Below are 27007 nucleotides of genomic sequence, written 5' to 3'. Positions count from 1 at the left end.
ATCTTCTGTTCCATGTTACATACAAATAAGAATGATTTCTTTGCAACAACTTTTAAGAACGTAGCTGTGTTAGAGCCATAATACAGCCGTAATATTAGGTTGGGAAGATCTAACCCCTTGCCAGTAATGAAATCATATATTTATTAGATGACTACACATGTTCACAAATTAATTTTCCTCTCCTGTCTAATCATCTGTCAGTCCCTAAAATGATCCATTAGTCCCTTTGGATGGAATTGGGGATTCCTTCCTCCCTCATCTCCCTATCTTCATTTCCTATTTTACCACTCTCTTGGTCTACTAACACGCTGCCGAGTTGTTCTCTGCATTTCCCCCAGAGCTGTCTCCATCATTGGCTTCCATTTGGTTTTCCTTTAGCTGTATCTGCAGCAAGGAAGGGCAGCTTTTTAGATCTTGCATCCTCTGGGCTTTGGAAGGGGTACTTAGGTTTTTCAAGTTGCTTAGGATGAAATACCCATAAAACAAACATTTTTTTGCTCATGCTGAGGGTCTATTTTAGCATAATTTTTCTAAGTTATTATGAAAACATTCTTATCATCTTTTTTTTTCCTACCTTACTAAGACTATTAATATTCTCTCCTTCCATTGGTATAGCTTGGAGTTGATGGGGCAGTTAGTTGAGTTTCCCAAAAGGGGTTAAGTCTGAGAGTTGGACATAGAAAAAGCTCTGCCTTCCACAAAAGGGTTCTAATGTAATGAAAAGTAAGTTAATCAAATACCAGGATGGAGACTCCAGAATTCTCATTCAAATTTAGTTTTTATTCCAGGCACTGAAGTTTTGCTTCTCTAATTTGATCCTCACAAAGTAAAGAACAGACTTTCCTATAATAATTTTGCAAATGAAGACACTGAGGTTTGGAGAATAGTAGCTTGCTTAAAGTCACATAGTCCCTGAGTGGAAAGCCAAATTTTAAATTCAGAACCATGTAATCCAAACTTAGTTTCATTCCACTTTACTTAAAGTAAGGCTTATGCCTAATGCTTAGCTTATAGACCTGGGACCGTGATCTTCTGGGTTATAGTAACATTTATACAAAGTTTTATGTACTTTTTTTTTTTTTTTTTTTTGCAATTACACACCTATTGTGAGGCATTGTTTCTTATGTTCTTCACTTGAAGATAGTGAAAATGAATGGATGTTTCCAAAAGGAACTTCAGGTCTATAGATGAAATTTATGTAAGATTGAAAAAAGAAACACAAGATTATCTTGGTGTCTGCTGAAAAGATTTTTTTTTTAAAGGCACGAGTAAATTATTTTATTTTGTTTTAAGCTTTCTAAGTGTGTGATGAGAAAGGACAGCCAGGAAAAATGAAGACACATAAAAAGCTGTGGATTTGAAGGGTCCCTGAAATAAAAGTAGTACTTATTTTTGAAGCGCTTGATGTTAAAATTTGGGGGAGTTTCATCAGTCACTTGCAGGACTTTCTAGGAAGGAGCAGGATCTTTTGATTTATTCTGTCAAAATCAAATAGGGTATCAGAAACTGAAATTCCATTGCCCTGTGGTAAGAACATATAACCTGGCTTCAATGAAAAGTCTGAAAAGACCCTCAGTCATGGTTCCAACTTTGGTTTCAGGTAGAGCATTTGGGGAAACTGGGTATGCCAATCATACCAGAAGAATATTGATTTAGTAAGAATTGATAAGGAAATATATAGAAAGGGTGATTTGGGTCTGTCCAATTTATGGTTTAACACCATTTCCGGGTCTTTCTTTACTCTCGGCTATCCAAAGAAATACCCAAAGAGGTCCAAAGAAAGATACATCACATCCTTGCTTCTTTTAAAAATCACTTAACATGCAGATTTTCAGAGTACTTTGGTCCTCATTTAGTCAAAGATTAGTTAAAAACATAAATTTGCAAACTTAATTGTGTCTATCTGTTCATACACTGGCTCTTCTTTTCCTTGGCTGGGAGCCCTATGTTTATCCAGACTTAAAACATAATAAGACGGTATATGCATTTGTTAGTTTAATGTAACTCTGGTTGTTGTGTAAATCAGTCAAAAGATGTATAATAGCTGTAGGGGTGCCTAGGTGGCTCAGTCAGTTAAATGTCCAACTTTTGATTTCAGCTCAGGTCATGATCTAAGGGCTGTGAGATGGAGCCCTGTGTCCAGCTCTGAGCTCCATGCAGAGTCAGCTTGAGATTCTCTCCCTCACCCTCTACCCCTCCCCCTACTCGCACTCTCTCTTATAAATAAATAAATAAATAAATCTATCTTAAGGATGTATAATAGCTCTAATAATAGACATTTTAAATTTTCCTATGTAATACCCAAAATATGTGTACTCCATCCATTGGCACATCTCTTCCAAGTGGAGATTCAGAAATCCAGGCGCTTTCATCTTGTGGTTTCAACATCTTTAGTGTGTGGCTTCCAAGGTGGCTAAGCTTGTTTGCATCCAACAGGCAGAAGGGGAAAGAACCTGGAAAACTATGCTTGGGAGGTTTTAGTCAACTGAGGCTGGACATATTACAGGTCACTTACATTCACACTCATTGTCTATCACTCCACCTCATAGCCACTTAGGTATAAGAGAAGTGTAATCTGCCTGTATGCCAAGGAAGAAGAAATACGTTTCTTCTATGAGTCCCTGACACTGTGCCCCAGAAAGCGGACAGTATATTAAAAAAAATATGTTTTCATGGTAAAGGTATAGGAGAAAGTAAGAAATCTGTTCTATCAGAAAGGACTTTTTAAAAATTTTTAATCTTTTCTCCCCTTCTGGTTATATACATATTTTTTCATTTTCCTAAATATCTGCATTAAAGACAGAAGTATTTGAAAAATTCTTCCTGTTGTATTGGAAGGATCATGAGTTTCAGAGACAGGAATATCTGGCTTTAAATGTTTCCTCTCTGGCTTGCTCCTTATGGACCTTGGGCAGGTCACTTAGACATTATGAAGTTCAGTTTCCCCATCTGTGAAATGAATATAATAAGATCTAATTCTGAGAGAAACTGTGAACTTTAGGTAAAATCTGTTCAGTAGTACATAGAATATATTCGTTGGCAAATACTTGGTAGTTACTATTATCATTATCAGGGCACTTTTTTTAAAGATTTTTACTTATTTGAGAGAGAGAGAGAACATGAGCAGGGGGAGGCAGAGAGAGAGAGAGAGAGAGAGAGAGAGAGAGAAAGAAGCAGACTCCCTGCTGAGCAGGAAGCCCAGACACGGGGCTCGATCCCAGGACCTGGAGATCACAACCTGAGCCCAAGGCAGACGCTTAACTGACTGAGCCACCCAGGCGCCCCTAGCAGGGCACTTTTATGTTCTTTGTTCCTCACCTGCAAATCTGTGGGAAGGATTTGATTAGTTATATTCATGCCAAGCTGCTGTAACAAATAGAACTTAAACTAGAGAGGCTTGAGAACATAGATGTTTATTTCTCTAATTTTACTAATCCTTCTGCACTGAGCATTTCTGGTTGTCAGGCACCTCTGTTCCCTGTGGTTTTGGTGATGTAGCAAGTTATGGCCACTGCAGACAGGGAGGATGCTGAAGACCAGAGGGTAGCCAATTTATAATACTAATCTATAGAGGAAAGCCTACATGTAATATTTCTATGAATAAGTAAGATTAGACTCTTATTTAGTCTTTATCTAAAAATTTGCTTTCAAAGTAACAAATAAATCATTTTACTCAGGAACCTGATTATAACCGTTTGCACCATTGCTCTATTTTAGGGATAGGGAAATTTCAGGTGAAATGGTTTAAGTAAAGTTAAGTAAACGGATATATGAATAAACCTAGGAGACTAGTAGGGAGCTATGCCTTCACTTCGCTAGCTCATTGCTTGCAACACCAAGCTACATCATCTCTCCCTAAGAGTGGCAATCATCATGAGGGTGTGAACGAAACAATCTTGATCAAATACAGAAATTTGAAGATGTGTTAATAACTAAATAAAGTATTTTATGTAACAGTAAGGAATGTGATCTCATTTTTTGCATAATAATATATAATCATTGTTCAACAAATAGATATTGAGCATCTACTATATACCTACTGATAGAAAAAACAATCCCTGAAAATCGGAAAGGATTAATACTAGATGGTTTGTTTATAGGTTATTTTACATCATCCCTTCTCTTTATTTAAACTTTTAAGATTTTCTACTCCAGGGGCGCATGGGTGGCTCAGCCATTAAGCGTCTGCCTTCGGCTCAGGTCATGATCCCGGGGTCCTGGGATGGAGCCCCGCATTGGGCTCCCTGCTCCATGAGAAGCCTTCTTCTCTCTCTCCCACTCCCCCTGCTTGTGTTCCCTCTCTCACTCTCTCTCTGTCAAATAAATAAATAAAATCTTTAAAAAAAAATAAAAGATTTTCTACTCCAAGGGCTTTGTTAAAAAAAAGTGAAAGTATTTTAAAATAACTCATTGATGTTATTGAAAATATTAACTCATCTTTGTGCTTTTATGAATGATAGAATCAAAATGCAGGTCTATTTCCACATATCCACTTATAATATGGAAACATGTATTAGTAGAATTAGATAATAGTGCTCAGTTCAGCATGATAGTGTCAGATGACAAGGTTTGCATCTGGAAACACTTAAATTGGCAACTCCATGACCAAGCATTCAGAAACTTCACTCAATCCAGACCTTCCCAAAATCCACTGTTCCAATCAATTGATTAAGCATTAAATTATCCTATCCTGTATTACAGTTACCAACAATATATATGTTGTAAAATCCAGTGGACACTTCCATGCTCTCCTTTTTCTGTTTTTTAATATTTATTCATTTATTTATTTGAGAGGGAGAGAGAGAGAAAAAACGAGCAGGGAGAGGGGCAGAGGGAGAGAATTTCAAGCGTACTCCCTATCCATCACCGGGCTCGATCTTACAACCCCGGGATCACAACCTGGGCGGAAATCAAGAGTCAGATGCTTAACCGACTGAGCCACCCAGGGCCCCTCCATGCTCTCCTTTTATCTGACATGGCAGCAGCAGTCAGTACTGATAACCATTCCCTTCCAGAAGCTGTTATCTCTCTGTTTCCGGTGATACCAGATTCTTCAGGGTTTTATCCTATTTTCATTGCTACATCTTCATCTCCTTTTCTTGATCTACTTCCCATAATGTCTATCTATATTTGGAATGCCCCACAGCATAAACACTTGTTGAATACATAAATATTTAAATGAACAGATAAACAAATAAGTAAATGTAATCTTCAACCTTAAGGAGTGACACTAATAGCCTTTCAGGAAATGGGAGCACAATGAGCGAAGGAGCCTATGGAACCCTTCCACTTGGAAGATTGCAGGACTTACCATGCGAAGGTGAAAACACAGCTTTGGCTAAACGACCACAAAGAACAGGGGCTCCACAATTCCTTATTGAAAGCTGAATTTTGGAACAATTTTTGCAAACTTCATGCTTGATTTTTCTCTTGGTTTCCATGCAGCTTGAATCACTGACTCATTCTTGAAGTTCTTTTGTTGTTTAAATACATTAAATTAGCTCATTACAGCTGAATATGTAGTGGAAAATAGCATCTGTTTACACTGTAATAATATAAAAATTACTTACTAGTAACAGAATAAAGAGCAATTTGCAAAAGCTAATCATATTTGTGCACTTGTCTGCAAAAAGTAAATTGTTAATGTATGCCCAAGAGGGGAATCACTTGCTGGTTTAAGCACTGGAAGCAGTGATATTAACAAGCATCACTTAAAACAACTCCTGTATTTAAGATTGGACCCAAATATTCCAACCTGTCATGAAAATATAGATGCTTATTAATTTTGTCTTGACCCTGGTAAATTCAAACAATTTGGGGGTTCAGATAATACTACAGAATATCCAATGGTTAGAAATTTCTTAATATTTACAAAGTCAAAGTTTTAATGTCTTATTTAGAGAACACTTTTTTTAACTTTTCTTAGTACTAATCACAAATACTATTAGGGAAAAAAAAATGTCAGAAGCAGTTGTCTACATCCCCCAAAGCATTAAAATTAAAGGTCTGTTCAAAAATTGAAAATTAACATTTGAATATATTGAAAAAATGTAGATAAAGATCTTAAACTTAGTAATCTCATGAAGTTGTGGGCTTTTATTTCTTCACATGTGCAAGCCAGAAAGTACTTAAATTTTATAATTATTGACTTTTAAATGTTACATGTATACAAATTTTTAAAACATGACTTACAGAATAAACCCTTTCTCCTTTGGTCATAATAGGTAGAGACAGATAGTGTTAGGTTTTTGGTTTGGTTTGGTTTTTCACCCACATTTTTCAGGAGGAAAGAAAGAAATCTCGATGAAGTTAATCTTTAAATTCCCTTTTTCCAGATGCCAGGGTGAGACCTATTCAACTGAGATGGTCTTACTTCAGACATGTTAATAATATTCATTAAGCACAGTTCTCGCTTACATTTACTCAGCCCTTGATTAGTAGTCCCATCCTGCCTTGTTGCTTTTGACCTACCCTTTAATAAGATTTCTGTAAATGGCTGATTCTATCCACTACAATTTTAACTGAAAGAACAACTTACTGCCATGTCTGGAGGCCACTCATTTTAGCCTTCAATTGTTGGACTTTACCAATCCTCATTTCCTGCTCTAGTGATAGAACTTTTATCCTTATGAATCAAGCCTCTAGAGACCAAATGCTGAGATATGATATTCTATATAGCAGAGAGAAACGTGTCATTTATTTCTAGTTAACATGTTGGTGTAAAGATTAAAAAAGGAATGATTCACTCTGTGGCTGAAACTTGAAGATTTTAAGCACTTTAAGGAAAGACTTTTTTTGAAGCTAAGTGATGAAGTATACTTTAGCTCAATGAAGAATTTGGAAATATGTTATCCCATACACTATCAGCCAGAGTCTTCATTCACTCATTCAAATGTTGCAGCTGATTAAGGATTGTGTTTCAGTGGTTAAACAGGAAAAAATCTTTTATTTGCCTTTCAAAAGGCAGTTCCCAGTGGCTTCAGTTACCATCTGTTTCTGATAACTCTCCAGTTTAGCTCCAGCCTAGATTTCATCTCTCAGCTCCAGACCACATAGCTAACTGCAGAACCCACAATTTACTTGGATGTTTTAAAGACTCGCGAACTCAACATATCCCAACCCGACTCTTGCTCTTTCCCCAAACATTTGGACCTCTTTCACCATCAACAGTTCTAGGGATGGAACCTCCAATCATGTGTTTGCAGGAAGCAGAAATCCATGAGGCATATTTGAGACCACCTCTCAAAGTTCATCATCAATTTTTGACATTTTTAACTCACATATTAAGCAAATCTGTGCACACTTCTCTCTCTGTTTTTGCTTTCAGCATCTAATTCTTAGCAATGGCCATCTCTTCCTTGGGCCACTGCAATAGAAATCTGCCCCTCTGCTCCTTTCCCACCCTGGCCCTCCTCCTCCTATCCAGCGTTCTTTGCCCCTGCTGGAGTGATCTCACAAAAATGCAAAATGTTTGTGTTTTTTGTGTATCATAAAACTGTCAAGCAGCCTTTCTTTTGAACAAAGAGTAAAAAAATATAATCTTTAACCAAGCCTATAAGGCTCTCTGTGCAAGAGCTGACTGGTGCCCAGTGATATTTCCTGATGCCTGAAGGCTTCACCTTTTGGGATATAAGCAAACATCACATAGTTTTCCATACTTTGTTTAGAACATCAGCATTGCTTTGTTGGAGCTGGTATGGAAAGAACTGAACTAGGTAGACCCTCAGAATGATGCTAATAATAGTATCTAAAGCATGGGCCTAACACAGACGATGAGTGAAATTATAAAATTAATGGCCACAAAAATCAAGAATAATTTCTTATTCATGAGCTTAATATCTATGCACTATTTAGCCTTACTTATGTCCTTTGCAAGGTGAGCCACTATGAAGTTATGTAATAAGGTTCTCCATGTTCCAGTCTCTTTGGGACTGGCAACGGGAGCTGTGTGTGGGGTCTTTGGAGTGAGACAGATAGGTGCACACCCTGCGTTGCCCTTACTATGTGGTTGAGTGGCTCTAACTTTCCGTCTCTCCATTTATAAAATGCTCACGGTGAGTGTATAATTCCCTCATAGGTCCTTGCAAGGAATGAGTGAGAATGTTCATATAATGCCTTTAACAGACTACCTGGCACAGATGAGCATTCCATAAACGCCTCATACAAACATCCACTGTGTAAAGGAACAGCAGCATCAGGAGATGCATTCATGACACACTGAGCTCTTCCTCCAAACATCATTCAGGAAAAAAACCCCTCTGGCCAGAATTCTGCCAAGGACTACTGATTGCTCAAGGGGGACGCTGTGCTATTAACACCTCACCATTTGTGGAAGTTTTCTCTAAGCACTAAACTCATGGGATTAGAGTTGCTAACATAACTCATGCACCCCCTGGTCAATCAGGGAAAATAAATACTTTCTTATGCAAGGGGAAGAAATTTTGGCATAACAAGGTATCGGGCATTTACGCATGCCCAGGTAACTCAGTCTTCTAGAGTCATTGCCACTATCTCTTCCCAGCTCACCCTTCCTCCAAAAGTTAATCCAAGGCCAAAGCCATTTCTTCCTGCAACTTTGGTTATATGAAATTAAAAACAACAACAAACACTGTTTTCTGTCCACCAAATATTTTCCTAAGTCCAAGAGATCATTATTTGGGAAGTTGGGTGATTTTGCTGGGTTTTTCCCACAAATTCTCTCACCTCAGACCTCTTTGGTCAAAGGAACGTCTTGAAGTGAGGTTCAGTTGGCATAACTTCTCTTATTTAAAGTATTTTCTTCTCTCTTTTTTCTAAACCCACAATTTCCACAAAATAACAATTTATTCACAGTTTTTTTTTTTCTATTTCCAGAATTCTTACCTGGGCACCAAATTGATTTATACAGATGAACATTAACTTTCTTTCATTTTGACCAAAAAAATGGCCATTTATTCTCATTATTGAGCCCCCATTCCATCCCAAGAGACCTTAGGTACTTTGAGATAATTTATCTCATTGAATTGCATGAAGGCTTTGCCAATTTTTCTAATCATTGGTGTTTTTTTCTTCCTGATTTTCTAGATATTCTTTATGTAATGTGAAGTTTAACCTCTTTGCAGTAGGATTTACAAGTATTTTTCATATTTTTTCAAACCTTTTTACTTTGTCTTTGGTATTTCTTTTTATAGAGAAGATGTGTAAATGGAATTTATCAGTCTGACTTGTCTCTGCTCTATTCCCATTACTACAATAATGTCTGGCTACAGTTCTGTGAGTCCTTTGTGAATGAATGGACTGCAGCTGGAATGCAGGTTGATTATGCCTATAAGGGTTTAAGTTCTTGAGGTTATTTGTCATTTCACTCTTCATCTTATCCCAGTAGAGTCAAAGTACTTCAGAAAACTGTTTTGATGCTTAACACTGATAAAGTATCTATCTCAAATATAAATAGTTATTTTGTGAACCCAATGATCTTATTAACAATTGCGTATCTTAGAGGTCATCTTTGGGACAAGTTCATTAAAGTTGCAATCAGAACAATTCTCAAATTTATGAATTAGAGATTAGAATTGCTACCAAATTATAGAGGGAAACCCTTCCTTGGTTTGTGGAAAAGTAGGGGATTTAATAAGTTTTCCCAAATGGAAGGTGCTCTTTTTTCAGCAAATACAAGATATATATTATTATGTGGGCTTTCAGGGAGGAACGTGGGTTAACGATGTCATAATTAATTTCCCTGTATTGTTTTAGAGCATAAAATATTCCATTTTGAAAGTTTAAAAATAACGTTAACAGAGAAATAGCATTCTCCAAGTACTGAAAATTCTTACATAAGAATTTAGTCTTTCAGAGAAATCTTAAATTGCGAGTCATCACTGGAATAGTTCATTACATTTCTGAGATTAAAAAACTTGTTAGTTATTTATCAAAATTTTTAAAAAGTGAAACAGTCTCCATATTATTCCTTTGCTACATTCCATGCAAAGAAAGCTCCTGTAAATAGCACAATTTGCAGTTGATGATAAGCTTTTTCCCTGAGAAAAAATAATAGTTTGTGTTTGTGCCAGATGCTTTTCCAGCATTAAACGCCATAAAAATTCCCTAAAGTGTGTTCAACAGATAAGGCAGAGTGCCAAAGAATGGCAGAGAATTAAGTTGAACCCTGTTCACATACAAAATCCATTGAGACACCATATGCGTATTTCCATTTTAAAATCAAAATGTGAAATTAATTCAACGTGCATTTAATAGGCACCTATTTAGAGATCCATACTAGGTTCTAGGGACAGAATGATGAGTAACACCAAGTCGTTCTCTCTCTGTTGAGAGATTCATTCCCAATTAGAAGAAACAGACACTTAACCCTTTTTATGGCAGTGACATAAGTGTCATAACGCAGACCTACCCTGGACTCCATGGAACAGGTGAAATGTGATGAGTAGACTTCTGCCAGACAAGTAATGGTTCTCCAGACAGAGGGAAGCAGTCACGCAAAGGCCTGAAAATTATTTCTTCTTGTGGTATTATCCTTAAGAGAATAAAAGGGAAGGCCATTATGCCTCCTTGAGCTACACTGCAAGCAGTGTTCTCTATAGAGAGCAGAGGTGGTGACCGTGAGGGTCAGGACTGTGGGGTTGTGCCAGGGGCAGGTAGGTTGCCTGGAGGAGGAAATTGGGGGTTATTTAGAGGAAGCATGCATATCCTGCCGGGAAATAAAGCCGTTTTTCTCTGTTACTGATACCAATACCTATGACAGCTTGACCCTCACATATAATTAGATTCAACATTTCTAAATCCCCCCACATTTTAAGTGGTATGTGACAATCACATGCTGAGCAGAGTGTTAAGCTACGGGCGTTGTGAAAGGATACCGAACACTGGTTGAGTAGTTAGACAAAGTGGTTTTTCTGATTTCTCTTAGTTCCATACAAAACATGTTTGTGATTATATCACTAGAGTTTAAACTCATCAGAAGGATCGGGCTTACAAAAAGTTCCCATCAATACTGACCAAACTTAGGCAAAGCCAGATGTTTCTTTTGGCTTCATCACATCACATACATTCCATACATACATCATACATACATACATACCAGAGCCAATGGTGAGCCAGTGTCCCCCAGTCAGGACCCCACCACGAGAGGTCAGTGAGGCAGCTGTCTGGATTCCAAATATACAAAAACAGTGGTTTCACAGCAGGAACCAGGCAAGACCTCTCAGATTAGCTTCTCTCACTCAAATAAGTCCTGTACTTTAGCACTCACATTAAATACTTGAAAACATTAAATACTTTTCGCTTAAAAGTCTTGAAGTTTATAGATGCATTGAGAAACTTTGAAAAGATAAGTGAGTCCATCTAGATTACTTTTTTCACAACTACATAAGTACTTAGTGACAAGGTATTTTCTTTTCTTGTAAAAAATCAAAGAGTTACCTAATGTATCTGAGAAACTGTGACATGCCTCTTTTCTTTTTCTTTGTTTATTTAGAATTTCTTTCTTCCAGTGGGTAGTGGTGGTGTATAAAAATCACTCTACTCTTGTGGCATTATCTCTTTTGTTCTATTTTTTTTTTTTTCTATTCCTGTGACTCTTACTGTTCATTTCTGTATTGAAAAGTATGGAAGACAGGAACACATTTAAAGTAAGGCATCAATCACTTGAGCTCAGAGAACACTCTTAATTGAATCATGTTTTTCACTTTGGGACTCAGTGCAAGGGAATTTTCATTTTTATTCATAATGCAGTCATCTACTTAGATTTAACTACACAATCAAGTGTTGAAATAAATTATTAAATATTCTTTATGGGACGTGTAATTAAGCGATAAAAATATCTGTATCGCGTCATTTTCCCCATTATGTAAGAGAATTTGAAAGGTACATGTATCCACAGCAGTAAGGTAAGTGTAAAACAATGAACTATTCTGTCTTTTAAGTTTCTTCTTCAAATATTTTGTTAAATGGAGTAACAGAGGAAGCACTCTCTTAGCTTACCAGAGTGGTCTTTTTTTGTCTGCTGGCTAGAAGTTTCCCTCGGTAAAAGAGCCCTAAGTACATAAGAAAAGAAGCTAGACATGACTAACACTAAGTCAGTTTGATGCATGTAAAATAGTGGACTAGGTACTTGTTATAGGAATGTTTTAAGTGTTGTGCACAGGGCTTGATTTTTATTTATTTTTTTCATAGAGCTGTCCCCAGACCCCGGAAAAATAAATCATAGCAAAGCATTCAATATAAAGGTAAAATAATGGGGTCAGAGGGTCATGCTGCAACATAATTAGCTTGAAAAGAAAAGGTAAAAACTGGAAAGAGAAAATTTCAAGGACTTGGGAAGCACTTCTATGGGGTTTTAAAATCGTTTGGAGGTTACTAAGGTTGATTTGCTCTTTTGCATCCATCCCTCTTTGATAGAAGTTCCCCAATTACCTGTGTATCAGAGTTATTTTTTTAATTTCTTGTTATGACTTGTTTTTAAGGAAAGAAGCTTTTGTTTTTTCTTGGGTGATACCCATTGTTCATATTTAGTAAATATTAAATGATTAAATATTAATCTTAAAAAATCTAGACTTAAGGGGCACCTGGGTGGCGCAGTTGGTTATGTGACCGACTTTTGACTTCAGCTCAGGTCAGATCTCAGGGTCCTGAGATTGAGCCCTGCATCCTCCTTGGGCTCCACACTCAGGAGGGGTCTACATGAGATTCTTTCCCTCTGCCCCTCCCCACCCCTCTAAAATTAAATAAATAAATCTTTTTAAAAAATCTAAACTTTGGTTATTTATTAAAGAAGGGGCCATCTTTTTTTAAAATTTTTTATTGTTATGTTAATCCCCATACATTACATCATTAGTTTTTGATGTAGTGTTCCATGATTCATTGTTTGTACATAACACCCAGTGCTCCATGCAGAACGTGCCCTCTTTAATACCCATCACCAGGCCAACCCATCCCCCCAACCCCTCCCCTCTAGAACCCTCAGTTTGTTTTTCAGAGTCCATCGTCTCTCATGGTTCATCTCCCCCTCTGATCTCCCCCCCTTCATTCTTCCCCTCCTGCTATCGTCTTCTTTTTTTTTTTTTCTTAACATATATTGCATTATTTGTTTCAGAGGTACAGATCTGTGATTCAACAGTCTTGCACAAGTCACAGTGCTCACCATAGCACATACGCTCCCCAATGACTATCACCCAGCCACCCCATCCCTCCCACCCCACCCCCCACTCCAGCAACCCTCAGTTTGTTTCCTGAGATTAAGAATTCCTCATATCAGTGAGGTCATATGATACATGTCTTTCCCTGATTGACTTATTTCGCTCAGCATAACACCCTCCAGTTCCATCCACGTTGTTGAAATGGCAAGATCTCATTCCTTTTGATGGCTGCATAATATTCCATTGTATATATATACCACATCTTCTTTATCCATTCATCTGTCGATGGACATCTTGGCTCTTTCCACAGTTTGGCTATTGTGGACATTGCTGCTATAAACATCGGGGTGCACGTACCCCTTTGGATCCCTACATTTGTATCTTTGGGGTAAATACCCAGTAGTGCAATTACTGGATCGTATGGTAGCTCTATTTTCAACTTTTTGAGGAACCTCCATACTGTTTTCCAGAGTGGTTGCACCAGCTTGCATTCCCACCAACAGTGTAGGAGGGTTCTCCTTTCTCCGCATCCCCGCCAACATCTGTCGTTTCTTGACTTGTTAATTTTAGCCATTCTGACTGGTGTGAGGTGGTATCTCATTGAGGTTTTGATTTGGATTTCCCTGATGCCGAGTGATGTTGAGCCTTTTTCATGTGTCTATTGGCCATTTGGATGTAAGAAGGGGCCATCTTTGAAGAAAATGCTCTAACACATTTAAGATGAGTGGTTCTGAAGCATTAGTATGCATTATAAGCACCTGGAGAGGTTGTAAAGCCCACATTGCTAAGCCCCCCAGCTCCACTGTTTCTGATTCAGTAGTGTGGGATGGACGGTGAGAATTTGCATTTATAGCAAGATCCCAGCTGCTGCTGCTGATACTGGTCTGGGGACCACACTTTGAGAACTAATTCTTTATTTATATCAATGTTAAATGAAGCTGAGAGTTGATAATAAAAGAATTAAGATACATTAAGGATTAGTATATACAAAAGTGATATTCAAAATATTTAATAAGCTGCTGACCAATTTAAAATGCACACTGGCCCTAACCTATAGGGCTGAGTCTGTAAACACTGCCTCAGTATTACATTTGAATGAGTATATATACAGCATAAAAACAACTGTACATAGATAAATCAAAATGTTGAACTTTCCCTGAAGTAATTTTTAATAATTCCTAAAATGTAAATGTAAAGTAAGTGTTTTAGAGTTTAAGATACAATATCATGTTTTATCATTTTATTTTCCTCTTTATCTCGAAAATGATAATCTAAGCTAAAATTTAAAATATCAGAAAATTTCTTAGAAAGAAAGAAAGAGAAAGGGACAGAAAGGGAGGAAAGGAAGGAAGGAAGGAAGGAAGGAAGGAAGGAAGGAAGGGGAAGGGGAAGGGGAAGGAAGAAAAAATTCCTCTAGCTCAAGTATTATCTCTCCCCCCCTCAAAAAGGATTACAACTTCTCTAATAACTACTCTTTCTTTTTCTGATGTTACCTTTTATTATGATAATGTTCATTTAATTTTAATGCAATTTCATATGTGGCAAAATTACATTGATATTGCAAACTAACAAAGACTACCATGTTCCTTTTGAAATCACATGTGTTCATGAAAACTAGCCGGCTATGGGAACTAGATGTGTGTGCTAACAATAAACTTAGTTTTTAAAAATCATATTAAGACACCTCATATTAAAGAGAGGTAGAGTAAAAATGTACAATGTATTGGTGCTAATGAGATAAAATGATAGATGAATATTAACATAAAATTACTCATTGAGTTTCATAAGATAAAAGTGATTTATCAATTGGTCTCCCACTTAGATCAGTAAAATAAATGTGTGTATGTGTGTTTCAAAAGAACGAGATTCCTCTCCCAATTTTGGTCATTTGACAATTATTTTTGTCTACTTTGGGACTTCAGTTGCATTTAAACTTGAAGCCATTTTGAAATACTAAAGATAAAATTTGAAGATGAGAAAGCCTGACTGGCTACTGATGACTAGGATGTGGTGATGACATTTAAAGTGGCATCATTCTATTCTACAGGAATGTGTGTGCATATCTTTAATGTCAGCACTTGCCTCTGGGATGACACTTGTTAGATTTCATGCTGTCATGTGCTATTTCAAGGTCGGTAGTGGTAATGTTTATTATACAGTACCCTAATACTACACTCATTATTTAAAAAGAAGCTGTCAAAGCCCCGTATCTATTGTTCCGCTCACTTCTGTGTGTACTATGATCATCTGATTCTGTTTCAGTTTTAAAATACAGAATGCTGAAATGTGCCACAATGAAATAGCACACTTATTTAACCTTGAAGCCATTCTTGTGAAAAAATAATGTTTGCTTGTGTCTGATGGTTCCCAGGTTTCTGGGAGTGACTTGATTCAGAGACTGGCTAACAATAGAAACAACCCCAGAAGGAATATGGGGTGGTGGGGTGCATCCTGTGCCTCTCTACCCAAACGAAAAGCAGCTGAGGCCCAAAGAAATATCTCTGACCAGCTACTGCTTTTTAAAAAAATCTCCCAGCTTTGTCTATAGTTACAGAAATATTAGATGGGGCTGAATAATTTATTCAGTCCAGGAAGTGGCCAAAAGGGGTAAAGAGAGCTCGCTGGGTGTACTTCCCTTACGCAAGGAACACGCCTTTATACAACACACATGTATCAAGATGGATCAGAAGTTATGGGGTCAACATGCATTGACTAGAAAAATGTATACCAGTATAATCCAAGAGCAGTACAATGAATTCTACAAACATTAGATAAAGGTCTATGACAAAGGAAATGCAAAATATCCAGAAAGGGTTATCTGTTTACATTCAGTTTCCAACTTGTATGTCTGCCTCCTCCCCCAACACATATGCCCTTCATCATCGTAATCACATTGATCACCTCCAGGGCAGTCAACCCCTCTATACTTTATCTTTCCCCTAAATTTTACATGTCCTGATCTTTCCATAGTGCTTTGGATCTTTATTTGTTTTTGTTTTTTTTTTCAAATTTAGAAAAGGCTTAGTTACCTTTTTTTTAAGTCAGATAATTTTTAATTAAAATAATTATTATCAAGATGCTTTGGGACTATTATTCAAGTATTCAAGTGAGTATGCATTTTTTATCATGCTTTTAATGGATCAGGTGTCTCACTTGGGAGGCCACCACCAACTATTGCTCATTCTATCACCCCCCTTCTCCTCATGACTCCCTGAGCCATTTCACTGGTTGAAAGCACTGGCTTAGCTGTACCTGCACAGAGAACATTTTGGGGGTGTAAGTACTTTCTTCACTTGCAGGGGTTTTTTTGGAGTAAGTTTCCGAATATCCAAAATAGCGACATTCACCTGGTCCTATGGTGTGTTAAAACAAAGTCTTATCTGATTTGAAATACTACTGAGATGAAGATTTGCTAGGAGGCTTAAAATGTATATTTTGGAGGTATAAGTGCAGATAGCATTGTTAAACTAAACCCTGTCTTTTAATGTGTATTATATATAAAACATTCACTTCTGTGTCAAGGGTAGGAATGCCGACAGAGAGAAGAGAGGAACTTCGCTTTACAGGAAAACATGTAACCAGCTGCCTAGAGGAGATGACTCTCTATATTGTGGATTTAATTGACTATAGCATATTGTCCTCAAAAGATAGGGCCAAAGGACTTGATTTATTAAAAAGGAGAACTAAGCAGGAAAAAAGGGGATGCAACTCTGTCCATCAAAGTGGCATTCTTTATGTAGAATCAACCCAATCCAATCTATCACTGGTTTTTCAGTTAACTATAGCAAGTCTTAACTTCACGTTTTGGCTCACACTGTGTCTTTTGATGTTATGTGTTGTTGGAAAACTTGTAACTGATGCATGAGTGTCCTCTCTGTTCAGACTGTTTCTAATATAATTTCCTTGTCCAGTGTTCTTTCAATAAGGGTACCTAGTCTTTTGAGAATACTTGTCAGAATGATGCAAATGAAGGTGTGGATTATTTATTTATCTATTTATAAAAAGATATTATACTGCAACCCTACCTACCCACCATTGCTGTGACAAAGAGGACAGTGTGGTTATTATTTTTCTGGCAAAATGGAGCCAGAACATGCAGTAGAACATGGAGTTTAAATAAGTCGTGGGAAGTGGTAGGTAGTCTAACTGATATAGTCCTCCACTGAGATTTCTTCTTTGTGAGACTTTTTAAGGGTTTTGAGCTGATCTAAGAATCTCCCTGCCCACTCCCATCCCACCCCAAGCCACCAAGTCTTCTTTTCTTCCAGTGAACATTAATAAACACAGAATTCTTTAAAATGATTTTCTATCTCAATTAATGTGTCTCTAGTAAGAACAACAACAACAACAAAATCGTGTTAAGAAAATGTAAACTTGGAAAAATGTATATTACTGTTCAAATTTCAGAAGTCATGGATAAAAGAATAGTATTGGCCCCATTAAGTAGTCAAAACACACTGGAGCCTCCTGACAATGGACTAGGGCATGAAAGACCCACATGTCTAAGGAATGCCACTCCGTTGAATTTCTCAGGCTACCTCTGTAGGAAGCAAGGAGTAAGAAAGGATCAGGAAATTGCCCAACTTACTTCATCTGGACTTAGTGCATTTGCTTTTGAACTCTCGAGCTTCAATCTTAGTCTCCAGGGTGCCCACTTCCCTTGTTATATGTGAACTTTTCCTTGTAGACACCTGTTGGGGATCATATTAATAAGATACATTGTAGAAAGAGAAAATACATTTCCTGAGCCAAGAGAGTTACTCTTTTCTGGGGCCCTTGTTAATCTTTGGGAGCCCAGCATCTTCTGTGGCAGAACAAAAGCAATACGGGTATAGATTCTTTTTTTTTTTTTTTTCCCCACTCCACCAAGAAAATGTTGTCGAAGTGTTAATGTTCAGCTACATTTCTCTTAAGAGAAACGATAGAATATTTCTTCCTTCGGTCCCGAGGTTTCAGAACTTGATTCCCATTGCTTTCTAGCATCATTCTAAATAGAGCCCTACTGTTTGGCCACTGCCAGAATTAGCTTGAATGGTACCTATTATTGAAAGGGAGTCTGTATTTGCAGTAATACAGAGAATGCCAGTTTAGAAATGAGCCTGATTGCATGGTTCATTTTGTTCTCCTTTGTAGAGCCAGGCTGCGGCCCACTACAAAGGCACGAAACATGCCAAGAAGCTCAAAGCACTGGAAGCCATGAAAAATAAGCAGAAATCTGTAACTGCCAAGGACAGCGCAAAGACTACCTTCACCTCCATCACTACCAATACCATCAATACCAGCTCTGACAAAACAGGTTAAGCGGTGATCTTTGTTGTTGTTGTCATCATCGTTGTTTGGGGGTCCCTTCCCTTGTCTAGCCCCGTGTCTGTTTCCTTACGTTCCTGCCGCATTGATTCATGCTCGATCCATCTTTCTGCGTAATGGTAATTGTTTCTCCTCATTTTTCCAATCCCCCTAAGCAACTGTTTAAGATAATCACTAGTTATATTGCAGATTTTACATTTGAAATGGTCCTGTGGCTGTTTTAGAGGAACACGAAAGCATAAAGGCACTTGAAGCCATGTTTTTGAGAAGTAAATCTTTTCAGTGGGTATCGTTTATGTCTTGTATGCAGCACCTTAGCCTGTAACCGCATGGCAGATTTGACTGTGAGTACATGGCAGCAGATGCCAAATGCATCGAGAAGGCCCCGGTAAGGGCATTATTACTGACAGGACTTATTCTCATAAATCCCAAACCCTGCGTTGTTTTAAGTAGTGGCTGTGTGATTCTGGGCTTGTTATGGCTGGGTAACCTTCCCTCTGCATACACAGGTAAGTGTTATCGATACCAATTATTCTTTTAAACAGAGTCTTCACAGCGAAATAATGGCCTCTGAATGGCCTCTTGGGATAGCTCCTGCAAGCAACCAGTTTATTCATGGCAGGGGAAGCCAGTGGGGTTTCCCGAAGCTGGCATTTTTAAATATAAGACCACTGGTCCTCAATATTTACATAAAAAGAGGTCCTGTGTGATTCATAGATGTATCTTTAATAAATCAATTTCTAGAACACCATGGCTGGTACATGTCGGTTGTTTTCTAATCCCTACAAATGACAATGGTCAGGAAGCATTTTTATCATCATCAATAGTAATATCTTAAGTAGAAGAGAATCTTCCAGCCATAACTGATGAAAATGTAAAATGCTACAGTGAACAAATAGAACAGATTAAAGCAACTTTATTACACATGGTGGCATCGATTAGACACATATATGCTCTTCAAAGGTTCTGGAGAGATGCTTGCTTCTATGTGAATCTGTAAGGAATAATGATACTCGCTCTGAGTTCCCATGACACATGTCATGTCCTTTACCGAAGTATATTATTGGTAGATGCATTATGCCCCACACTCCCTGAGATCCCCATGTCCTCTCTGAGGCTGAGTGCAACTGTCATCTTTGTACCCTGGTCTAGCATGGTGTAGTTACTGAGTAAAATATCTATTGAATCACTGTATTTTCTTTCACTCCCTTGGTTCTCTGATTCATCCAATTTTGTGTCACAACATACTAAAGGGGAAAAAAAAGTGCTTGTCATGTTCAATTCTTTGGTATCCAGAGCAAGAACTGGATTATGCCATCTTATTAATTCAGATGTAAAACCTTATCAGGAAAGCATTAATCTTTTCTCTATTAACTGAAAATTCACTGCCTTATTTTGGGGGCTGTAGGGGAATGAGCAGTAATGAGGCAGGTGAGTGTAATTTCTGCTCCTAGGTATCAGGGTACAAACTGGGATCCCTAAAGCCATATTTACCATAAAGATTTTTTTTTTTTTTTTTTTTTGCAAAAAGATAGTAGGTAGGAAGAACAAAGAAATTAGCTTGATATAAAGAGATGGGGTTTGATGTAAAGTTTTTGCTTGTCCCCAGTCTTCTCTGTTCTTAGATATTTTTATCAATAACTATTTGGGTTACCTTGAATCCTCTTTAAAATGCAAAAAAAAAAAAAAAAATCCCTGTTAAATTGAGGATTCTCATCATTTAAAAATATATTTGTACACGGTGGTAAAACTGCTAACTTGGGTTAAGAAAGGTTCCCATGTGTGTTGTCTCTGGGTTATTTTTATTAAGAATGATTTTGTAAAATTAAGGAAGTGTGATTTAATGCATCTATATCTTTTATGTATGGATAAGTCCAGGAATCACAAAACAACCTTGCACATTAAGCAGTAGGGTTAAATTTTTTATCGTTAAAAAATACATGATCTTGGATTCTAGAGTCTTATCTCTCTCTCCTTCTGCCTCCAAGTATTTAACTATCCTAGGAAACTAGAATAATAAATGAGTTATGAATATATACCTCCATCCCTCAGTCTTAGAAATTCGTATGGAAAGGATGGCAGTCATGAAGGTTCTGTCCTTTCAGAAGTTAAATGGAAATAGGTTTTGGATTGGGGTGTGGTGAGAACCTACATAAAATAAACAGATTCTTAGCGGAGAGGCCAGCACTTATCTAATGGTTGGAATGGTGTTGAAATGGTGACATACCCTTTCAAGATGAAGCTAAGAAAATTCCAGAAGGACAGAAAGGATAGCAAAGTCTGTAAAGTTAGTACAGATATCCTAAAGCCAAAGGAAGAATGTTATGAGCATCAGAATACATTGCCTTCCTAATCCATGGGAAACTATACCCAGGAAAAGAAGTCATATAGGTTGAAAGACTAACAATTTCAACACACTCACCAGATGTTTTAAGCTGAATTCTATCCTTAAATTGGGATTTCCACAAAACTACCCATGAGAAGTAGCCCAAGAAAGCTCCTGTCATTTTATAGCCTTCTTACCCATTTGTATTGCAATATAAATCAGATGCACCTATGCTGACAAATTAGAATTTTCTTAAAACTATTACTTGTCCTTTTTATTACTGTCTGCTTCTTCGTATTGATTAGGAAGAAATACAACCCTAAAAACAAGATGGGTCTCTGAGCTAGTTTGCTAGAATAGTTAAATACTTGGAGGCAGAAGGAGAGAGAGATAAGACTCTAGAATCAAAGATCATGTATTTTTTAACAATAAAAAATTTTAACTCTACTGCTTAATACACAAGACTTATCCATACATAAAAGATATAGATGCATTAAATCACATTTTACTAATTTTACAAAATCATTCTTAATAAAAATAATCTAGCGATATAAAAAAGCTAACTGCTTTTAAAAATGCTAAGTATACAACGATTTGATAGATGAGCACCTTAAAGAAGAGTGGACAACAATAGTGAAAAGGACAAGAAGTGGTGTGGACTTGAATTAGAGCATTGATTTGGAGGCTTTCCTGGGATTCTCTAAAATAATGAGCAAAGTTTCACTGCATATCTACTTGATAAAAATAATTTTGACAAACAATTTCTCTTAAATTCCTAAATCATATATTATGGGTTTTAACTGCTGCCTTAGGATAACAAATACGTCTACATGATCTGTAGGGTAAGCTCTTATTCATGAACTATAGTTTTGGGATTTTTTTTTTTTTTTTTGTCATTGCTTATGTCAATCTGCCTGCTGGCATGGTGAGCAAAAGATAATATTCAGTGATCAACCACCAACCGCTCACAGAAAGCCTAGTTCCCCTACCTCTAGGCAGGATGAGACTCCCTAACATTAAAGCATAATTTTATTTCTCATGATCTAATGAAGAGTGCTAGGTTAGTGAATTTACACAAAGAAAAATTTCCAGACAAAAATAATATTTTTAAAAATATATCAAACACTCAAAATTGTTGGTACATAAGAATGGTTGCTAATCATTAGAGAATAATTCAAAGAGCAAACATTTCCAAATATGGCCAGAATGATTTTGTCTCATCTAGCAAGGTTTTTTTTTTAAATGTGAGGTTTTTTTACACAGAAGAAGTAATGAGAAAAATTAAGAAGTATTCCCAAAGTAACTTAGCAAGTGTAGCTCATTCTTCTTCCTGTGAAATGACAAATTCACAATCATAGAATTAAGTCCCAGGCTTGGTCATCTTCTGATCTTTCTTTAGTTTTCCTTTTTGGGTAATCTTATTCATTCCCATGGTCTATTAATTAAGTTAGGCTAGTTTATACTGCAGTCATAAACAACCTCCAAATCCTAGTGGCTTTTACAACAACTAATTATTTCTCCCTCACACTACATATTAGCTGTGGTTTTTTTCCAGATTAACTAACTGCAGGCTAGGCTAATGAAGGAGTCACTAGCTGGACATTACCAATTCTATAGCAAGGGGAGAAAAAAGATTGTGAATCAATAGGCTCTCGAAGCTTCTTAATGGGAAGGACATCTAATATTCTTCTCACTTTACTTTGTCAAGTCCCATGGTCAAGCTTGATTATCATGGGCAGGGAAGAATAATCTCCTCCAGGGAAGGGAAGCATAAATTGGTGAACGGTAACACATTCCTCCATGGCTTCAACCATCACTTGTGCCTAGATGTCTCAGCATTCCACATTTCTAGCCTAAAACCTGACCTGACTTTCCATGACTTATCGGTCACTAACTTGGGTGGCTTGTCAGCACCTCTGTTTTACACGTTCAAAAAAAAAAGAAAGAAAAAAAGAAAGAAAGAAAGAAAGAGAAAAAAAAGAAAGAAAAGCCTAACCTTGACCATCATCCCCAACTTTGTCTCCATCCTGTCTTTCCTAGTTTCATTTTTGGTCCTGCACTTCACAGAGTTGAAACTTTCTAGGTGTCTCTGCTTCTTCTATCTCAGTCCATATGTCTATTCAGGTGCTAGAATCCACTCTCCTCCCATCCTTTACTCCTTCCCTCTTGGTTACTACCCTCATCCTGGCCTCGTACAAGTCTGTGCCTTGTTCATACAATTGCCCTAGCCTCCGTGCAAGTCCAGCTATCTCCGTTCTTGTCCCTTGACAACCATGTCCTTCATTCTCCTGTCTGTTTATACTATACAGGGCAGATCATAGCACCTACTCATTCAGAAACCTTCAGTGTATCTTCATGCTGAGCCTCATGGTCCTCTGTGATTTGACCACAACCTACCTTTCCAAACTTCTCTTCTATTGCTCACCTGCAATATTCTCCATTAGAAACACACCTTATTTTGCTATCTCACCTTCATTTTCTGTCTTACTGTTCTTCTAAATTTCTCTCTTAAAAGTATATCACTTTTCTCTTCTCTCTGCATCTCAAATCCGATAAGAATCCATACCTAACTACCCTATCTTAAGATATAATTTTTATATCTTTACCTCCTCCTATTGCTAGATGACATATTCATTGAGGGTATATACTTGATTAATCTGTTTATTTTTTTACAGAGTACTATTTATATAAAACATAAATAAGAAGTTTTAAAACTTGAAGCAGCCAGCTTTGTGTTTTTGTTCTTGAAGGGGGGAGCATAGCAAAGCTTTAGACTTTTATATCTGTTGCATAGATGACTCCATGGAAGAACAATGGTTCTCATTAATCTAAAGAATTCTGAGATATTAGTCATCAAATTTCAGAGTTTTCATAAAGATCATCAAGTCTAACCCCTAAAGTTTGTTTGCTTATTTGTTTTGAGGTTCTCTAGTTGCACAGGTAAGGAACACCTTGACATTTCTAATGTCCCCTCCTGTGACTATCCATCAGGAGTGTATTAACCTATATATTGAATATATAGACATACCTTAGTCATCTAACTGGTAAGATCTGAGAACATTTCTTCTGGTTCTAGTACATAATTCTCTTTATCAAGTCTGAGTGAATTGCAAATATATTCATCAGATAAAGCCACTGTGTTATTTAAATTTGCACTATTCATCCTTATGATTTAGTCTTCTTTGTATCTATTTTTTCCTCTCTTTCTCTTTTTTTAAATTTAAAATTATAATCCAGGGATATTGTATTCATCTGACTCAAAGGTGCTGAGACTGAAATATTTTTGAATCTATTTTTGAGAAGCTCTAGGAACGCAAAGGAGTATTTACTTGCTCTGGGTTAATAATTGACTCTAAGTGTTTATTTGAATTCACATTATTTGGTCAGGCACTTGGAGTGATAAAGAAAATATTTTCTAATGATAAAAAAGATTTACTTTGTAAAATGATGGCCAGTGACGGAAAGCAAATACATCAGGAAACAAAGCTTCTTTGGGAAAGTCAATCAGTTGTAAAGTCACAAAATCTGGGTTCTTTCCTTTCTGGGTTCTTTCCTGAGAATTACCCTCTAGAGCCAGCTGTTTACAATCGGCCCAGTTCCAGGCAAAGCTAAGCACAAACATTTTTTTTCCCCCTTCCATTTATGTAGAAGCCAAATCATGAGAATTGTAAACTGGAAATAGAAGTGGTAGATGACTCATTTGTTAGGAAACACTAATCCCAATGTCATTTAGGAAATAGGTACACAGTTTTTAATGGAGGACAAGTGGGAATTAGCTCTGTTCTGTTTTCGTAAGGAAGATGGGAAAAGTTTGTTTTTCTTGACATAGTCTTCAAACAAATGTCCCAAATGTTGAAAATAATAACAAAATACAAGCTGGGCTTGATATCAAAAAGCTACGTATCTTTGATATTGTATTATATATTAGTATATATGATAGAGTATAGTATATATTATATATAAATATAACTATTTAACACACATTTATTTATATACAAGATTCTATTTTTCATACCCGTCCCTGAAATATCCCACTACACCAGGTCTTCATAATCAGCATTGACCGTTTTCTTTAAGCAGAGAAACAAACACTTTTGTGGCTTATGAATCCATAGCTCTGTTGAAATTTAAGAAGAAATATAAAGTCATTTGAAAAGGGACACATTTCTATCAGCACTTAAAGATCTGATGCAGTGGTGTACAAATGCCCCTCCTGGCTTAGTGGAAATTGTGCTAGCTCCTGGGGTCTTTCTTTTCTGACCCATTCTTCCAAACAAACCCTCCCTGGGACAATCAGTACTATGATAAAGGACCCCATTGCATGCCTCTTGGGGCAGGAGTTGAAGTACAATTATGAGAACATTTATGCCTAAATTGCTTTTTTTTTTCTTAGCACTGGCTCATGACATGCTTCAGATTGGTCACAGATAGAGACTTTTATCAAGTGTTCCCTTCTCAAGATGTGTGATAAGTGCCAGCAGAGTATGCTGGTAGCAGATCTCTAGAGAGATTGAAAAAGAGAAGGGAAATTCAGAAGGAAAAAAAAATCTAACACTTATTTGAATATTGTGGTTCCAGGATCTTTATATGTGAACCAGTGATGACAAATTGTGTATTAGAGATGACATGGAAATAACACAAAATATTCTGTCCTGTTCTTCTTGTGCATGAGGAAATCAAGATGAATGGTATTTTGCTGGTCCTTTTAGGCTGATAAAGGTTTTGTCTTAGATACACCACATAAAACTCCTTGAATCACAGAAGAATTTCACAATGAATTATTCATCTGGACAAGAACATGTGGTCTTCCTCAACATAATGAATGAATGAAGCAGTCAGAGATCTAAACTTTGTAAAGGACCTGTCATCCAGCTTTGTTTGGGTGCAGGTGTACGGTGTGTGAGATAAGAAGGGAATTAAGACTAACTTGACAAGCTAGTGTATGATTTTATGTTAGAGTCTAAAGCAACTGGGTCTCTAACTTGCGTGCATACATGGGTGTATGTGTACACACTCTGTATATGTGATTGTTTTTTTTACCAGAAATATCAAATTTTAAAATAAATTACAAGCTAAACATCTAGACAGTATCTATGAAATACCAGACATCTGGATGAATTTTAAAAATTAAATTACAACTCCCCGTGGCTTTGCCTACAGATGCCACACTTCCGGAAACATCTGTGTCTCTGTGTGTTTGTACGTGTTTTTCTTCTTCTTTTTGTTTCTTTAATTCATGGAGGGATTTTTTCCCCTATTTTTATGTCCTTCTTAGGAATTGAGTAGACACATACTTATATATTGATAAACTATTTCAATGGCAAGATAATAATTCTTAAAGGTAGAATATCTACTACAACAAAAAAAGTTGAACAATGATCAAATATGACAGTATGTGAAGTGAGCACCTGTAAAAACATGTGGACAATTAGAGAACTTTGTCTTCAAATTGGGAAAGTGAAGAGTTTGCTATCTAATAGTGGTAGACAGGAAATGTGAAACAAAGCACATCAACAGCATCTTTCTTGCTGTCAGGCGACATAAAGCTTCTACTGAATTCTTAGTAAAACCCAAACTGAAACAGATATTTAAACTAAAAATTACACTTTTATTTATGTTCTATGAATGCCAAACTCTTAAACATAGCATCAAAACCTATTTGTGATCTAGCTCTTACCTACCATTCTGTCAGTCCTCCATATCTGTCCTTAGTTCCAGGCCAACAAAATCACTTGAAGGCTGCAAGCAAAATGCGTATGTTCTTTTGCTTGGAAAAATCCTTTCTTATACCTCACCCTACCTAATGCATCACATACTGATGCACAGGTGATGTACATGTTATGTGCCAATGCATATGTGCATGGATGCATACAAATGCATACAAATGCATTCACACTCAGACTGATTGATTCCTATTTCAAGCTTCTATGTAAACTCTGCCCTAGCACTTACTGAAATTGTATATCTTCCTACTTGTCAACCCTATGAAATTTTCACCTCCTTGATAGAGCATACACCTTTACACCACACATCTTTGTCCCAGCAACTAGCAGTTAAAAATAAATTATTTATTTGAGAGAGAGAGAGTGTACATGAGCAGGGGTGGGGAGGGTAGAGGGAGATGGAGAAGCAGACTCCCCACTGAGCAGGAAGCCCAATGTGGGGCTCGATCCCAGGACCCCAAGATCATGACCTGAGCTGAAGGCAGACACTTAACAGACTGAGCCACCTAGGTGCCCCAGCA

The 27007-nt window shown here is 37.1% G+C and overlaps 1 protein-coding gene across 5 annotated transcripts in view; it reads left to right on the top strand.

Moving 5' to 3' along the window:
• Positions 1 to 27007, top strand: part of ZNF385D (zinc finger protein 385D) — an 886773-nt gene that overhangs the window by 796935 nt on the left and 62831 nt on the right. For all 5 annotated transcript variants that reach the window (XM_032408786.1, XM_032408787.1, XM_032408790.1 and 2 more), the window contains one exon: positions 18264 to 18426. In XM_032408786.1, coding sequence (XP_032264677.1) covers positions 18264 to 18426 — 163 coding nt within the window. The remainder of the gene's footprint in view (positions 1 to 18263; positions 18427 to 27007) is intronic.

The sequence above is a fragment of the Phoca vitulina genome, unplaced genomic scaffold (genome assembly GCF_004348235.1).
Source record: "Phoca vitulina isolate PV1807 unplaced genomic scaffold, GSC_HSeal_1.0 scaffold10, whole genome shotgun sequence".
NCBI classification, from domain to species: domain Eukaryota; kingdom Metazoa; phylum Chordata; class Mammalia; order Carnivora; family Phocidae; genus Phoca; species Phoca vitulina.
Note: the sequence above shows the minus strand (reverse complement) of the source record. Positions and strands in the feature narration are given on the sequence as shown.